The following is an 18,180-nucleotide window of genomic DNA, read 5'->3' on the forward strand; positions in this document are numbered from 1 at the left end:
TTTCAACGCAAACCTTTCGGCACGGCCATGAAGATGTATGCATCAAATCCGAGTGCTTGCTGCTAGTAGGAACCACCAGACAGGTAGCTGCTTGAGCGGTAGACCGTGCCGTCGTAGTACGATCCAATATCTTATTCTACGTATGTGACTGCCAGATCTCCCAGCCCACAGCTAACAGAGAGCATTCAAAGGAGACAGGATTTTGCCAACGACTGGCTGTTGATGACCGGACGTACATGTCCCTGAAGTGATTCATGTCCAAAAAGGATATTTCCAAGATATTCTCCGCGGCCGCGAATCATGTTTTAGCCCGAAGTCTTTGTCGCCATCCACTTGAGTCGGCCGCGACGAATGCGCACCGATGTGGCCATGAGAGTCGGAGTTGCAGATATAATCTAGGCACAGCCCACCGCACGACGGTAGTCCGTCGTGTCAACAACTTCAACGTGTCTTGGGAAGCCGTCATGGTGTCTGCGAGGAGTTCTGAAGACCCGTTGCGAAGCGTTGGACGAAAATCAAAGTCGAGCATCGACTTGGGTTGCTGAAGCGATTCGGTGTCTCGTATGTCTCAGGGGCCGTACAAATGGCGACGTGTACGGGGCGAACATGACTGTGGGAGCGATATTTGCCGCACAGGTAGAAAGCCTGCTCGAGCAAAGTCGCGATTTCCTGCTCCCAGCAACCAGACGTTGCCCAAATTACCTCACGACCCAAGTGGTCGCCATCCGTTCGGGCAGGCGGGCCTCAGCAACATACGCCCGTACCTGCCTACTGATTTTAGTGTTCTTTGCGTGAACTCACATCTTTCCAGGTACCTTACACTGACCAAGACAGCTTTGCAGTGGGGCATGGGGTGCGATTGGGAGCAGGCACATCACGAGTCGCAAGTCAAGCTCTTTCCCTTTCTCTTGCCGACAGATCCCAAGCCGCTGCACTTCGTCAGACCACCTCCAAATGGAACACATTCGCTCGGCTCGTCTGCATCTTTCAGCACAACTCAACAAATCCTCCAAGGTATTGAAGACGCCTGCTAGCTCCAAGATTCTTCCGGTCTCACGACAACACCTGCTTTACTTCCTTCGCCGGCATTCGCGACACCTGCTCGCCTCTATCGGAACCCACTATCTTACGACCAGACACTCTCGTTGCGTTTCCATCTCATCCGATACATGTGAGCCTGCTTCCCTTCCAATTCCAATTGCCAAGATCACCTGCTGATGGCTGAAACTTCGCCAGCTCCCAAAATTGTCCATCATGGCCACCCCGCACGATCAGGTCGGCCCGGCCAGCATTCCCACCGAGATTTTCTCCATGATCCTTGAGAAGATGCGCGACGAAATACTTCAGTCGACAACGCCAGTAGTCTGGAAGCTACGCTTGGAAAGAGTTTGCCCATATTCGCTAAGAAATGATGATCCCTCGGTGGTATCAGTCCAATCGGATCCAAACGAGGACGCGCAAAGCGGCGGATCGAGGGCCAAGGCACGCCTGCGCCATCTTTCTCCTTTGCGTGGGATCAACAAGAAGGGCCGAAAACTCGTCATGGAATGCTTCGAGGTGCTGCCTTGCTCAGATTCTCGTCACCCACCTATGTTCGTTCGCACAGATTGCGACATCTTCATTCCTGGCAAGCACCAATTCTACGCTGAACATGTTTGGAAGATGGGGCGCTTCTTCTACAGGCCTCAACCCCAACTCTTCACCAACATCAAGCACATTCAATACGACCCCCATGACTTTCCTTATTGCAGCTACTGGAAAACGCTTCGCCGCGCTGAGCCACTTTTGCAGTGTCTCGAAAGTGTTATTCTCAAAGACACTACCATTCACCTCGCGTTGGAGCACGAACTGCTTCCAAGAAATGGCGACATGGTACCACTGACGAATCACAGCAATGGACTTCAATTTCTTTTCTTGGTACGTCTGAGAAATATGGCTAGCAGTCTTCCCCGCTTTCATGATCGTTGGAAGCCATTCAAGCGAAGGGGAGTACGGCTCCTTGTCCGCGAGTCAGACGTCCTTAAACCCAGCGTGGAGATTGTGTCCACAGAGCAGGGCCTGCACTTGCGCAGAACATGAGAGTAGCGAGCAGTCAATATGCACATACAAAGAACGGATATGCTTGGCTTTGGCTTGCGCACCGCGGAGGATCTTTGAATCAGGTGGAGATTCATGCATTTGTCCTGCATAAGAAGGTAGAAGAGGCCAGTGTTTGCGCGAAGGTCTTTCATAAGCAAAGTAAAACCAATTATCTTGCAGTCCGTCGCATCCAACACCCAGATCTCTCCTTGGGAAAAGGAGTCCATGATCCAGAACCATGCTCAGCCCTCTGCAGATGCAGGAGCAGTGGCAAATTTCGACGGCCAACGCGAGGAACCCTGTCGTTACGCTCGCTGGATCTCCTCATGTTTTGACAATTCAGATAGCACAAAGAGAACAGCCAATACTATCCATATCCTCTTCGTGATCGAAGTCTTCAATCCAGCCCCACGCACAGCAGAACCCTCACAACACGGAGTCTACCTCCAGCTCCCGCAAAAGGTGGGTTTGAGAGCTGCGCAAAGAAACAGGATATCCATATTCTCATCAATGTTCGAGAGCGCGACTCGATACAATTGTTTTCCAACTGCATCACAGCGCATTTGCCCAGCCTTCAAATGCACCATTCTACCCGCTACTTTTCGTATTCGCAACGCAGACGGCAATATCAACAAACTACTTGATGCCCAAGGCAATCCCGGCCGCTTCCGACGACCGTCGCCCCAGATGCTAATATCAGGCCGCAAGTATTCCCTCTCCCAGGTCTGGCTTTTGCCGTGGGAGAAAAGGCAATTCAGTACAAATGGTGACAAAGGCAAGGTGTTTGGGTCAGTGAGTATTGGCTGCGCTTGCGACGACGCCAAGAGGATATCTTGGGTGGTGCTGACAAAACCTCTTGCTGCTTTTGAGCGATTCGCGAACGACGGCATTGACTTGGTATCTTGTGTTGCCTGCTGGTTTTCTTGCTACCGTAGCAATAAGAAGACCAGGAAAACCATCAATCCATCAGCCAGGCGCGCATGAAGAACCCGCAGAGCGTTGTTCTTCTGCCGGCTACGACGAACCGGATAGCAGTTGAACCATCAGTGCACCAGCACTCTGGAGTCTATTTGGGGAAAGTAGCTCGTCGAGTGGGAGAAGTAAGCTGGAATCCTTCCCGGTGAGCTATTTGGTGAAACTTAGGTGCGGCAGAGCCACCATCACGGGTATTGGCCACAAACCCATGGGTATCTCCCGATTTCTTGTTGTGAAATCGGTAGGTATCAATCCTTTCCGGTGGAACATCCCTTGAAAGTCACGTACCTACTGGATACCTATGGGAAGTATTCTTTGCATACGCGGCGGCATTGGTTTCTTTCTCCTCCAGCCGCGAAGACGTGAGCCATATTCGAGCGCACCTCGATATCATCCGCCTACCAGACAAGTCCCAACTGCCTATCTTTCTCAACAGCATGTCTGAAAGGCCCCAGACACACCCCTCTCTAGCTGAGCATCTGAGCAGCCTTGTAAGGGAAGACGTGTCGCAGCTTTACCCATCAGCAGGTCAACCTTTCGCGTCCAACTTCCTTGACCAAGTCTTTCCGGATATCTCCCACCTCCTGCCTCCATAGAAATCCGCATTCCCCAGTTCTGCAAACATCTTCCTTACCTATCGCCGCAAGAGCCCAACAAAGCCTTATCACATCTCAAACGCCATTAACAGGCTTCAAAATCAACCAATATTGTGCCGGCCAGGCCCTTTCCCTCTATCTCAACTACGGTAGTCCAACAGCCGCAGCAAAAGCGGGTGCGGGCACCGCAACTATTGCTGGACTTCGCAAATGCGGACCTCTGACCCCAAGGCGTTGGCTTTCAGCACTGTTCAGGTCTGTTGTATTATCTGAAGCGCATCCGCATGCCCGTCAGCCAGCCCCCCTGGAGGCCTCCAAGCACCCGGGGACTTCTCTATTTCATTGCTCATTGTGAGCACTCATCGACTCTCATTTCCCTTCTTCGCCGTCACTCTCACCCTGAACTCTCTTCGGACAAGCCTGTCGCTTGATATCTGACGAGCAATAAGAACAGCAAGAGGGCTGGAAGGTTCAGCGAAGCTGTCGCCAGGCCATGAGAGCCTCAGTGACCTGTTCGGCCCCGATGTGATCGGCCCCGCTACGTGCGGCGCCGTTACTGTTCCGCTAGTCTATTCGGCTAGGACGCGCGTTCGACTTTGTGATATTTAGAGGGTTTACTTACTAGTAAGAACGTATAGGGTTTCTATACTATTTTCCTTAATTAGTAGAGGGTATAGGTTAAAATGCCTATATAGTGTTTCTAGAATTATGCCCGCGTATAGGGTGAATTTTGCCGGAGTCTTTTTGCGGGGGGGCTACGTCGTAACTACAAACTCAAGAACAGCAAGAGGAGAAAGCTGCAACCCGGACGCAGAGTCGCCCGCTTGTGAATACTGTCACATTTCCGAAGGCTTCCACCAAGTCCCAAGTCGATGATCGAACAAAACAACCCCTCAACTGCTGGGCAACTGTTATGAATGGGACCAACAGCATCAGTCTGGACGAAATATTGTCCGACCTTGCCCGGACCCCACCCCCCTTCCCCCCACGTTCTTGAGCTCGCAGCCTCGATCCAAGATCCCATATGACTCCTCGCAGGTTGTCTACTCCGACAGCTTCTTCTCGGACCCATTCGGTTTCAAATCCCACAGCCTGTTGTTAACCAGCATGGGGGCTGTTTCCGTCACCTTGGGGCTGGGCCTGCTAGACAGGCGCCACGAAGCCACATTCAAAGACTACTTGACACCTTCGATTTTGAAATTCCCGAGCATGGAGCCATTGACCATGTGCCCATGATGCGCATCAAATCGCTGCAGGAGGCTCAGTGGCTGAACGAACTATCCGAGGTGATGAAGACGGCGCATAACTAAAGAAGGCGCTGGAATTCGGTTGGCATCCTCCCAAGATGGAGAATGGTTAGAGACCGCTTATTGTTGGTATTGATGGTGGTGCTGTATGCTGCCTCGGGTGCCACAAGGTATGAAAACGAAACAGAATTTGGCAAAGATTATGCTGGCTCTGGTCAGTGCGATGATGCAGGCCAAACTCCCGAGAAGGACGTGGACGCCAAGCCGTTCAAGATTGCAAACCCCGAAAACATGATGGAGGAGTTCTGCAGTCCTCCTACCTCGGACAGTGATTACGATCAGCTGCTTGGAGGGTGCACAATACACTCCAACCTCGAACTAACGCGTTCAATCCTTCAGCGACATCATCATTGGTGCTCGCCCTCAAGGCACGTTTCTGCAGCCTCGGTGTCTACAGGCAGCTTTGTTGACAGCTTCGTGGGTGGCTTGAAGTCTAAATAAAACTCGCCCTGCATCTTTTTAATAGTTCCTACGCTAGTTCTTCGTCCTGATTTTAGCTGACGTATCGTCAGACGATTACATGAACGATTAAACCGCCAAACTTGCGGCAAAAATAGCCTCTTCTCTTACGACAGCAGTGGCGTCATCTAATGGAAACATCAGAGCGGTTCTCTAAGAATTACAGGATGACTTCGTTGGCAGGCTCTGCAGGATTCGATCCAGGCGACGCAGTGGTTGATCCTTTGCATGGTCATGGCGGGTCACTGTCATTGTAGCGGGTTGAGTATACTGATGAATGATTTATCCTTTGGCCGATGCCAGGCAGTTGTAGCAAGCGCTCTCTGGGCATTATGAGAATGATCCCACCACCGACTCAGACAATCTCTAATAAGAGGGCAGCCAGTATGCCACATGCCAAGGCACTAGAGAGAGGCTGCTTACAAGAGCTCGGCTTTGATTCATATCCAGTGCGAAGTTGAGTTGTATGACTTCTGTGGCGGCAAGCGCCTCGAGATTGAGGAACAGGAAGCGGTCAAGCACATGCGGACGATCATGTGCTGAATGGAGAGCAGGTTCGAGATTTTGGTCGGTGAGAAGATCGTCGGTAATCCCAAGACTTATGAATGGGCTACATTGAACTCTTTGCGCAGCATGCCACGAAAAACTCCTGGCATTGAAGCCACAAAGACGGTCTTCCATGGTTTTCTAAACAGATATGTGTTTGGAAAGGGAGGTCTTTTGGATTGACAGATATAAGGCCAGGAGGGAGACCGCCGACAGTCAGAAACCTTGCCATCGGTTCAATCGAGCGACGAAGAAGCACACAGATACCAGCGCTGCTCGCCAACGACTTACAATGCTCTCTGGGTGCAGTGCTTTTCCAGCCAAGGTTTTCTTCGACACCGCCATCACTGCTTCTGCTTTGCTAACCGTCTTCTTAAGCACAGTCTCCCACGGCGTCTCTGCCTCCATGCAGCTCATCTTATCGTTCATCATGCTCTCGCAAAGACCTTAAAATATATTCGTCGACCCGCTAGCATCCGCTTTCCACATGAACCAGCTTACAACCCCCGCATTATGTGTGCGTGACGCAGCTTCCGCGTTGAATCATTGCTTTGACGGCTTGTGATGATCAGAAAATCCGAAGCAAATCACTTGATATGTGAAACAGAGATGCCAGAGCAAATTCTATGTCTATCTCAGCCGACGAATGTTCCGTGTCTCCTTTCCAGGCTTCATGACAACATTAGCCAGCGGCCGCCCGGCAGGGGCCTCAGCGAGATGGCTTCAGTGACAGTAGATGATTGGCAGTTCCCCAAAGAGTCCGGGAAAGAGAGGCCGCCAAGCTTCGCGGCGTCCATATAAACTTACAACCGTGACGGCTGCTTGTCCACGGCAGGAAACAAAGCTTTGGGCCTGAGACCGTCCTCTTTATGCACATGTCCCACCTCTCCTATTAGCCAGTATCTTGGATCCTCTTAGCAGCGTCATGGTCATATGGCTGTATGCTCTCGCTTTTGAATACAGAATCGGGGTCAAAGTCAGTATATCCCTCGCATATGCCTGCAGAAAGGTTTCATCACGTCTACGAAACTTTGAAGCCAATCTCCATGTGAGCTGGGTTGGAGTACCAGCATCAGCATTGCGAAGTGCCTACGTACCATTCATCACAGCACTATAGCCGTCCCCGACTACCCTCCGAAGGGGTCCATCTGTGACCAAACCGGCTATTCGCCTTCTTAGCGCGTGATCCCTTGATTTTCTCGGCACATGATCCATCGAAGCCTCTTCCTACTACCGACTGCAGAATATTGCCCAGAACCTCAACAACCGGTGCATCCGGAATTGGCCTACCTTGCCGTCCAAGCAACTTCCTGATCTGCTCAGAGCTTCTCCCATGCTTCTCGATGTCTAAAAACGACGATCAAGTGCCCCGATGGCGCTGGATGTCTGCAATTGATCCACTAGACCGGCGTTGACGTATGCATGAACTCTGTTGACCAGTGCCTCATCTGGTGCGGAGATTTGCAACGCTGCCGAATGCGCATTCTATGATACACAAAATTGAAAAGGAGACAGCCGAGTGTTCAAGGCTTGCGGCGCTTTCGTCTGACATGAGCAGTCATGAAAGACTCAACACGAGTTGTCTCAAGATACTGACCCCCGATCCCCTCCCTATTCATTGACCCTGAAGTCAACTCCGGTCATGGTGGAGGCAGCACAATAGTGACATACGAGACCGCGTTGGGGAAGAGGTCAACAGCGACAACAGCGTCCTTTTTGGAATGAACACACAAGACAAGCCTGTGGCTTCGGAGACCATGCCAATCCTGGTCAAGATCGCTCCAAGCTACATTTCATTCAGAACCAAATACTGCGGTACACTCCGTGCCGGACGCTGGCATCAGCTTCACCCTTTAATGAGTCATAGCCGGTGGCGTTCTCCGTCCGCGGAAGCGTGCTGTCGATAACCGGATCGTTATGACAGCCAACAAGAAATTTGTCTGCGAAGGATAAGGTTCGCAGGTTTTGCATCCACGCAGCCTAATCCAGGCGTAATGATTGAGATTTAAAGCAATGGATCGCATGTTGGACGGCGAAATAGTGAATTAAACGAAGCCAGCTCAGCTGAAGATCGGTATGCGCAGCCTTAACTCCGATTACGCAGAAGAAGAACAGCGGGAAGGGAGGAGCAGGTAGGTCTTTCTGGTCGGCCAGCGAGCAAAGTGGACTCGTAAGAAAAAGGACTTTGTTTGAAGATAGAATGTCAAGCAATGCTTCCCGGAGTGATGCGGCTCGAGATTGTTCTGCCAGTCTCACCATCATTAGGGACGTCGATACTTCGCATTGTTCAGTAAGACACTTGCTAAGAGCGTCATCTTACATTCGCAAGTAGCCGCTGGCGCTGCAGCCACCTTAGAGCAGTCTCTCACACTGAGAAAAGCTGTGAATGAGACAATATAAGGTTGGTGAAAAATAGCAGACTGAGTGATGCCGGAACTTATATCACTGTGATTTTTTTGATCTCTTTGACCTCTCCAGAGGGTGTTTTCATTAGTATATTTGACATTGCGATGATGAACTGGGTACAGCCTGTATTGGCAATGGCCGAATACCTGATGGCGAGTTGGATTGGTTGAAGCTCTGAGATAATGTCCGCTTCAACAAACCTGGAGGAAAGTTGCTGCGAGTTAAGTCGAACCCATCGAGTTCATGGTAGTGTCTTGGAAACAGGGACAGATCAAAAGCACTACGAGTGTAAGGGGTTGGGAAGAGTGAGTCAATACATGCCTCCACTTTCGTCATTTACTCGGCCTCTGCACCTCGGATCTGCTTGTTAGGGAATGTGATGACGGAGAGAATAGGAAGAAAATGAGACAAAACTTCTTTCTTTAAGCCTGAAAGAATGCCAAGCGTGTCAGCTCAGTCCTAGACGTGCTCCATTGCGTGATTTGCTGACCAGAATCCTCTCCTGGGAACGGATGAACCGAGGCGTTTGACCGAGCTGCAACAGAATATTTCTGATGGTGGTTCTCATCATATTCATTGCCTCTGCGATCTTGTTCCTTGGGGATTCGATCTTGCCCTTCTGTTGTGTCCTATGATGAATGCGGGAGGCTTCCTAGGCAACAAGAATGGACCGCCTCGAACTGATTGTCAGAAACCACCATAGCACAGGCGCACACAGGGATCATACTCGTAACAGAGTACATATTCCTCAGATTATACCCTATTAAAGTTCTTTTTCATGTTTTTGCTAGAGCCCGCAAATGCCACCGCACGTCATGACGATTCCTGAGACAGACATGGCCATGAGCATCGCCTGGTGATGCGCATTCCATGTTATCCTTTGGCGGCTCCGCGATAATACACAAAGAGAAATGCTTTGCTCCAGCAAACACACCTGAGATTGAACCAAGGTTCTCATATTGACGGTCGTCGTTATCTGCCGGAGCCAAACACCTTCACTCGTTTCAAAGCCACAGCACACTTACAAGAACTCCGTCCCGCTAACAACTCACACTTTGACGTCGTCCTAGGAATAAGAAAGAAATAACCCGGCGGTCCCTGTAATGTCAGTTCCGCCCGAGGAGGTCATCCATGTGGCTCTAGATGTCGGGTCGGTGCGTGGTTTGAAACCCCTGTTGCTGCCCTGTCTATTCCCTGCAAGCAACACTTGTCCTGGGGCCATGACGCACTCAGGCGACATACTTGCACTGTTGAATGCGTCGCGTCGCGCGCCGGGCAACGTCACTGCCAAGACGGATTGATACAATTTGGTACAGCACGTCTTTGGTTGTTGTCAGCCTTCTGCAACAACTGGGGCTCATACTGTATGTGGCAGGATAAGCAGTAACTCAACCCAGGCGCAATCATTTGATAAGGTTTTACCATATCAACGCCATCAAAGGCATCATTTCAGCGCGGAAGGTGAGACCTATTCCGGCCGGAGGGCAAAACAAAGCGACATTCTTGACGATGGCTGACGTCGAATTTCCGGAGGCTACGGTTATTGGGACAGAAAACTTGTTCGTTCGAGAAGACAGTGGAATGAAAACGGGTGGATCTAAGCAAAGGCCATCCTAAGGAGTATTGCACGGTAAGGTGTTGAGTGGAAAGAATGTCTCAACAAGACTGAGTATGATCCATTTTTGGCAAACACCTTTGGTGTCTCAGTGATGATGAGACGACAAGATACGATTGGGAAATGACCGCCGACGTCATTGTTTACTCGGGCGTTGCGGTGGTGTTTGTACCTTCGTTGGACTTTATCCATTTTCAAAATGGCACCGCAGTCGGGCAACCAAGGAGCACGGCTGGCGACCAGTTTCGAAAGTGTGTCTAGCTGAAGGTTCATCGAAGAGCTCAGTTCTCGGCAATTGCGTAACAAGTCAGAATTTCGTCCTTGGAGATGCTAGAGACGAAAAACTGAGGGAATTGCAGCAAACCTTTATGTGGCTTTGACGAAACTTTAGAATGGTAAGACGGTGCCGGCAGCTGCTTGGGTGGTAATCATATGGCTTCGACATAGAAGGAAGATTCGCAATGTGTCAATAAGGTATGCTTCAAATGCTTCAAATGTAAGTAGACAAAAGTGCAATGGGGGAGGTTAAATCAGAAGGGCTTTTACAGCAGTGGATAAGGTTGCAGCCGCTTTTGTGGGAGATGGCGCAAGGTCTGTCGCACGGGGATTTCCAGCAGAACTAGGGCGCTGTATTGACATGAAAGGTAACAATGCAGTCTTACATTGTGAATGTGAGTCTGAGGTGGCTTGACTGGACTTGTTCTCCCGATCATATGGCCCCAGGCCTCACTGGTCGCAGATAGACCAAGTTCCATTCTTCCAGAGTGAGGACGGTGTGGGGCTACAATGATTTGTGGCCTTACTCAACCCGCGAGTGACAAGGTACTCGTAGATAGCTTGAAAAACGAAAGATGACTGACACATGACGGTTTGCTTTCCGATGTTACCGATCTGCTAAACATGCACTCATGACCCTTTCATACATAAGCCCGCTTCTAAGCTTATTCTGCATCCGTCTCTCAAAAATAAGCCACAACCTCTGGGTTCGCGTCGCCCTTCTCACCCGACCATCCTCCCGCATGCATATCTAGACCAACGCTGAAATACTGTCAAGAGCTTGCTTCGTGTAGACCTGGGTGGCGTTCAGGTCCGCTACAAGCGTGTGATATGCCCGGCCAGTCTCCAACAAGACTTTGTTTCGGCGAAAGTCTCCCCTTCGACCCTCGATCTCGACTTTTAGTGATTCTTGAAGCGCCTTCGCGTTGACTAGACTCTTCTCTGTCTCTGCGATCCACTTTTGCCTCTCCGCTGAAGTGTGCTCGGTTACGGCTGATGTTTTGTCCACAATACCCTCAAAGAAGGCAACGTCACTATCGGCTGCGCGCTGCTTCAAAAGAAGGGTTGTATCCTCTGCCAACTCTCTCGTGATAATTGTCTCGAGTGCGTTGATCTTGACAGACAACTCAGTTGGGCTACATCCCAAGTTGCGCACAATATCCTCGTTGATTTGTTTCAGTGCATCGCCAACAACTTCGCTCTTGTGCTTCAGAGTCGACTGAACATTGTTGAGGAGTGGCCGGAGGCCGGGACAAGCTGCACCGACAAGTCTGGCGACGGCGTTCTGGGAACTCGGAATGCCCATGGACAGGTCTGATTCTTGTTGTGCCTGATTGGGAATTCCGTCCTGTAAACCAAGTTGCTGAGCAAAATCACCAGACAAAATCTTCTGCAGATCTCGCTGGGCCACCTCAACATCAAATTGGGCCAGATCGCTCTGCTCCGTGCAGATGAAAGTTGCAAGGGCAAGAGCAAGGATACCGCTGCTGGTCTTGATTCGTTGTTCGGTACGGGACTGCTATCCAAGGATCAGTATTTGCTTGAATTAATGGGGCCGCTACGTGATGTGATGAAGGAAGACATACCAGTGATGTGTATGTTATCGGCTGCCCAAGATCTACCAGCTGCCGCGCCTTAATCCATGGCTCAATCCAGGCTTTGATCACATCTAACTCGGTCGCGGGCTCTGCCGTATCACAAACGTCGACTTGTGCTACAGACCGTTTGAGATGTACGACGATCCAGCTGCTACCGGATTCCAGCCGCAGCAGAACGACCAAGTTGTCCGGAAGGCAAGCCGTAACTTCCTGCTCTGCATATCGTTCAAAAGGTTCCCGGGGGTCGAAGATGTGGAACGTGGGCTTCACTTTGTTGAGCGTCAGAAGAGCATCGACGCAGGCCCCAATTCCGTTGGCTCCAAGGTCTTCGCCGAGAGCGAGGGATACCATCGTATCGCGAGTCTGGTGGAGGAGTGGCGTTGTCGAGGAGCTGTGGCGTTGCCTTTTCGACGAAGGTGTTTGGCTCGTGGTGACATTGAGGGATGTGCGGTGTTTGCCACTTCGGGTGGGGGCTGATTGTGGCTGGCAGTGAGGCGGTCAGCATGCTTGGAAACGAGACAAGCAGGGCGTTTGTGCGCGCAAATGGGGATAGGGTATAATTACTTGGATCACTGGCTGCTTGGGAAACTCAGGCGGCAGCGCATTCATGCCTGCAGCTTTGTTCAGGTCTTGCGTAGTAATGCCACGGTCTCGGGCTTGCATAAGAGAAGCTCCACGACGGTCGGTCGAGCAGCGTCGGACGAGGCGCAGAGCATCCAGCCAGCGAGGATGGGTGTTGGCGAAAGCGGCAAGAGCATCGAAGAACGGTCGACCGTGGTCCAGGCGAAACCAGAAGGCAATGGTGCCAGGTGTGACCTTCCACGTGAGGCAGCACTTCTCTAGCTTGTTTGGGGAGCGTGTGTGTAGGGTTGCCGGATCATGGTCGACGTCCAAGGCTCGAATGACGACTTTCTGAGTAGCGTGCGACAGTGACGCCCGTAGGTCTGACAAGTCGATGGAGGCCTCGACGTCTCTCTCTAGGCTTTCAAGGCTGGAGACGATGTTGGCCGCCCAGATGCCATGTTCAGATTCGTCCTCGGGCTCGAGAGTGACGCCCCGCTCGAAGCCGACGATGGCGTCTTTGATGTTGGGCGCAAGAGAGATATGCGCTTCGCTAGAGTTATCCATGCTTCGGTGGGGTGGCATTGATTGCCGAGATCGTGAGTGATTGCAGACGAGAGTAAAAAGACAAACAGGGCCGCCTTGGGCGGGCGGGCATCGGCAGCAGGATGCAAAACAACTACGTCGGTTTGGTTGAGGAAGGCAGTCGGTGGTGAATGGTTTTGGAAAGAAAGAACGATGGGGGAGGGAAAAAAAGAGGCACTGCTCCTGTGGAATTATTCTATGCGTTTGCTTTGTATCGATAGCTCTGGAGGATACCAGAGGTAATTGTGTGGTACAGGTGTATGAGTGCCGCTGGCAGCGACTCCACTTCTGGCAGCGACTCCCCCGCATAGCAGCGACTTGATCAAATAGCAGCGACGTGATCTAGCCTGGATAGAAATTTTCGGCCGCAACAACATGATGAGGGAGACAATCGACACTCCACGACCACCAAACTCACGTCTACCAACGCACGTTCATGATCCAGCGCGTCGGAAGCGGTCCTCGGCCCCGCAGGTCACTACCACACAGTGTACAGGCCATTCCTTGACCAACAACATCGGCAATCGCACCTCACTGATGCCAAACCCATTGCTATCCTTTTTGGGCAACTTCACGCCTTGGAGGATTTGTAGCTAGACAAGACTGCATTTTCTGCCATATTTCTTCCTCCTCATCCGAGTTATTTTGCCTTGAGATGCTACCTTTCTCGCGGCTTGATGAAGACCGCAGCACGCCAGATTTGAGTCCTGCCGACACATGATGCTGAAGATGGAAAGAACTGCTTTGACACCATTGGGCAAGCGACTTGTACTCCAGGCACCAATGACTTGCGGATTGACGCGGTACTTCGACGAGCCGCCGATTGAGGCTCCGTCTTCTCAATCACCGAGCGGAACAGAACGGGCCTTGACAAGGCCTTGAAACGACTTTTGCTATCCACTCATCATCCCTGGAAGCCGCCTTGAGCATTCATCACGATAATTGTAGCAAACTCCAGGACGTGTTGACTTCTTCACCCGTTTGTACCGCTATGCCCACCCAGCCTCCCTGCGAGTCTTCTCGCAGCATTCTTTGCCCCGTCCTGCAGATTACCACAGCCCCAAAATTGTGCCTTCGCGTCACCGCCTGCAAGTCGCCAAATGTAGCTTTCGCGTCATTGTCACCACCGTCTTCTCTGTGCTGACGTTTATCCACCGGATACAGCAACAACAAAAGATGTCCACAATGCACACGGCTCCAAGCACCCCAATCATCGCAATCGGTTGTGTCGTTGGCTCTTTCAATTCATCGGGCGCAGCTTCCATCTCACTCGCCCACTGGTATGCAAATGTTCCCCGGAAAGTTGCACCGGAGCTGCCGTTGTTGTTGTTGTTGTTGTTGTTGTTATATTTAACGCCGTGGCGGCAAAGGGCGCAGCCGCCCTTGCGGCCGACCTCCCGAGGGGTATATGGCGTGGAGGGCCGCAGGCTCTAGCAACATACTCTATAGTACACGCCTCTTCCTAACGTCCTCCAAGTCTTGCCCGAAGGCTACGATGTGTTCTATCCGTCCCTAGTTCCCGCTGGTTCCCTAGTTCCGTTGTGATTATCAGGTCCTCTATGAGGAGGGGGTCGTTACTAGGGACTAGGTCTTAACCTAGGCCCTAGTACTGCAGGCAGATCTTCTGGAAGAAGTCTGTCACGGAGAGAAAGGCCTGGAAGCCTTCAGGATCAGTGATTAACCCCTTATAGTACCGCTCAAGAGATCCTATAGGACCTATAGGTTCATGTGGACTAGAAGGGTGGAGGGTAGGCCACTGAAGCCTCCTCACAAGGGTCTTTTGGCAGTAGACTAGATGGTCTACCTCCTTTGCCTCCCCGCAGGAGCAGGTAAGCAGTGCTTCTGTATGGTTGAAGCGTTGGTGGTATTGTTTGAAGTCTCTATGGCCTGATCGAGCCGCTAGGAGATGATGTAGTATAGCCCGTGGCAGGGCTAGTTCCGGAGGGCAAGCGAGGGTAGCCTTGAGCCTTAGTTAGGTATAACGGGGTGTTGCCTCTCGCTTCCACCACTTCCTATATTGGCGTCGTATGCGCTCTTTAGCAAGCCGTTTGATCCCTGATAGGGTAGCCAGTTGGCCCCTAGGGACTGGCAGGGTTGTACCCTCTTTAGCTAGGCTGTCTGCTTCCTCGTTTCCTCTAATGCCTTGATGCCCTGGGGACCAGTGGATTTATATGTCGTATATCCTAGCTGCCTCTTGGATCTCAAGGAAGGCAGCTTGTGAGGAGTTTGGGGCTATGCCTTGGATCCCTTGGATAACACTGGTATTATCGATACAGATGTGTATAGGCTGGCCCTGGGAGGTAAGGAGGGCCTGTCGGAGCCCTGCCCTCGCCCCTTCAGCCTCACCATCAAATACTTCTGCTAGGCTGAGGCGGCTGCAGCCCTGGGCTATACGTTTGTTCTTGCGGTAGATAACGAAGCTAAAGCCTGTAGCACCATCAGGGGCTTTAGAGCCATCTGAGTAGATAATAGTATGCTCTTTTGGCACTATCTTCAGCCAGGCCTGGAAGATCCTAGCTGCTACTTCCTTCGTCTGTGTGACTATAGGGCTGTAAGACCCTGAGGGGTAATGCGGCTCTAGGAGTGCTGGCCTTAGGCATTTAGGTAAGAGGCCAGCTGTTCTTTGAAGCCTGGTTTGCTGTCGCCCTGGCTGTAGGAGTCTTAGGACTAGGGGATGCTGTTGGTCAACCTTCTGTAGGCGTGTAGCAAAGCGTAGTCGCGCCGCCTCAAGGGCTACCTCTGCTGTAGGTAGGCCAGCATCTCAGATGAGGCTGCTTGTTGGTGTGGTCCTCCAGACAGGTAGGATAGCCCTTGCTGCTGCTGTGATAACCTTTCTAACTCTGCAGGCTAGGCCCTTCTGTCCTATACCAACTGTAGCTATCTGTAAAGCAGTGCTACTGCTGGTATTGATGCTGCTGTTTAAGGCTGGCCTGGTCAGGCCTGCATACCAGGTCTCTGCTCCATATAGGGCTATTGGGAGGATGCAAGCAATAGCTGCTTTCTGGACTGCAGCTGCTGGGAGCCCCCCTTTAGTGTTTGTAAGGTGCTATAGGAACTAGGCTACCTTCTTTGCTGCTGCTACCTTTGTTTCCACATAGTATTAGAAGGTGAGTCTCTTATTAAACCAGACCCCTAGCTATCGTATAGGCTTAGTTGAGGCCTTAATAGTTAGTTCTCCTGCCTGTATATCTGGTAGGTCTCTTGACTGGTTATGTTTCCTGCTAAAGTGTATTGCTTCGCATTTAGCTGGGTCGAATGCAACCTTATTGTCAGTACCCCAGTTGAGGATACTAGTGATCTCCTGGCCTAGGGCTGTAGCATTCTCTTCTAGCGAAGGGCTGGTAGCTATTAGGCTGATATTATCTGCATAGCTAAACTGTAGCTTCTGATCATCAGCTAGGATATCAGCTATATAGAGCAGGAAGAGGATAGGTGATAGTGGAGAACCTTGCGGTAGCCCACATAATAGAGGGAAGTCCTCTGTAGTGGTATCCTCTAGCCTGACCTGAGCTGTTCGGCTAGAGGTGAAGGTGAAGATCAGTCTGATCAGGCTACTAGGCCAGCCCTGCTGTCGTAGCCTAATAATAAGTCGGTTTCATAGAACGGAGTCAAACGCCCCCTTAACGTCTATTGTTGCCAGCGTAGCAGTGAGCCCTATATCTAGAGCCCTCTCGATCTCATGGGTTAGACAGGTGGTCAGGTTAACTGCTGCCCTCCCTGGTAGGGCTCCAACCTGTTGTAGGCTGGCAACCCCTTCTAGGATAGTAAGGTAGGCCATCCTCTTTGCTATCAGCCGCTCTAAGCCTTTGCCTAAGCAGGACAACAGAGATATTAGGCGCTAAGACCCAGTCTTAGAGAAGTCTGTTTTCCCTGGCTTCTGGATCATAACAATTTCCGCATTACGGAAGGGTCTAGGAAAATAGCCTACTTAAACGCAGGCCTGGAAGAGCTGATATATAGGCTTAGCTACTAATCCCCAGGTGCATTATAGCAACTTTGTAGTAATCCTATCAGTCCCAGGGGTTATAGTTTTCGTCAGAGTAGCCTGGCGTACTTCCTCTATGCTAACTATATTCTGCCAGGGTATAATACGACTTATAACCACTGGGGTAGCAAAAGGGTTCCTAGGTAGGTCATCTGTAGCACTAAATCGCTCTAGTAGAGCCTTCTGCAGGGCTTAGGCTTTATCGTAGGTATTGCTGATCGTCTGCCCTTCCACTATCAGAGGCGGAGCTTTAACTGCTAGGCTAGACTTCCGCCAGCCTATAATTTTATATAGGTCTTGGTCTGTCTTAGCCTCTTCGATCTTAGCAGTCCAGTAGGTGCGTTTCGCCCTTCTCACAGTTGTTAGGAAGACCTTTTGCTCCTCTAGAGTCGGGGGAGGTATAACCAGCCTAGGTTCTTAGGCCTGTTGGCGCCTAGCCTTAATAGCAGCTTGATAGGCTTCTGAGCACTCTTCTGTCCACCAGGGGGCTCCCCTACCCTGATTAGACTGTCTCTTGCCTACAGCTTGAATAGCTGTAGAGAGGAGGCTGACTAGTTGGGTAGCTAGGGTGTCTATTTCCGCCGGAGTAGGTATATCCCCTAAGGTAGGTAGGGCTGGGATCCCCACCTTTACTAAGTCGGCAAGCTGAAGCAGGGCTGAGTCTGAGATAAAGAAGTGGCTAGTCTGATATCTCTGTTCCTAGGGCTTACCTATAGGTAAAATTGACGTGGTGGCTTAGTGATCAGCCCCTGGGTGTAGGTGTGGGCTGACATAGGCTTCAGCATAGGGGATATTTGAGAAGGTTAGGTTGAGGGTATGCCTATAAGTATAGGTAGAGGCCCCAGCTTCTCTAATAAACGACAGATTGTGGACTTCAGCCCACTCTGCAATATCGTTGCCCTGGTTCCAGCTAGGGGTCCCAGGCTCCCAAGAGGAGTGGCGGGCATTCAGATCCCCAGCAATAAATGCTTTCTCTAGTGGTTAATAACCTAGTAGAGCAGTAGTTATATAGTTTATAGGCTCACCTAGCAGCCTATATATATTAATAATAGTAAAGTCGCCAGCTTCCACCTATAGGATATCTCTTGATTAGGTAGGTCTTTATTGCTGTATTTACAGCTGTAGACCTTTGCGTGTGTAGGTCATAACCTTAGGCCTTATGTCTCTGCTGTTCCAGAAGTCAACTGGTACG

The 18,180-nt window shown here is 51.0% G+C and overlaps 1 protein-coding gene across 1 annotated transcript; it reads right to left on the reverse strand.

Annotated features, from left to right (window-relative positions):
• Positions 1-11,010: 11,010 nt before the first annotated feature.
• Positions 11,011-12,985, reverse strand: CGCA056_v015009 (uncharacterized protein; the record flags this gene model as incomplete). The annotated part of the gene is made up of 3 exons (XM_037330250.1): positions 11,011-11,778; positions 11,846-12,340; positions 12,422-12,985. 3 exons carry the CDS (start codon positions 12,983-12,985, stop codon positions 11,011-11,013), a joined length of 1,827 nt encoding a protein of 608 aa, XP_037171371.1.
• Between the last annotated feature and the right edge of the window lie 5,195 nt (positions 12,986-18,180).

The sequence above is a fragment of the Colletotrichum aenigma genome, assembly GCF_013390185.1.
Source record: "Colletotrichum aenigma strain Cg56 chromosome Unknown KSG_Cg56_contig12, whole genome shotgun sequence".
Classification (NCBI taxonomy): Eukaryota; Fungi; Ascomycota; class Sordariomycetes; order Glomerellales; family Glomerellaceae; genus Colletotrichum; species Colletotrichum aenigma.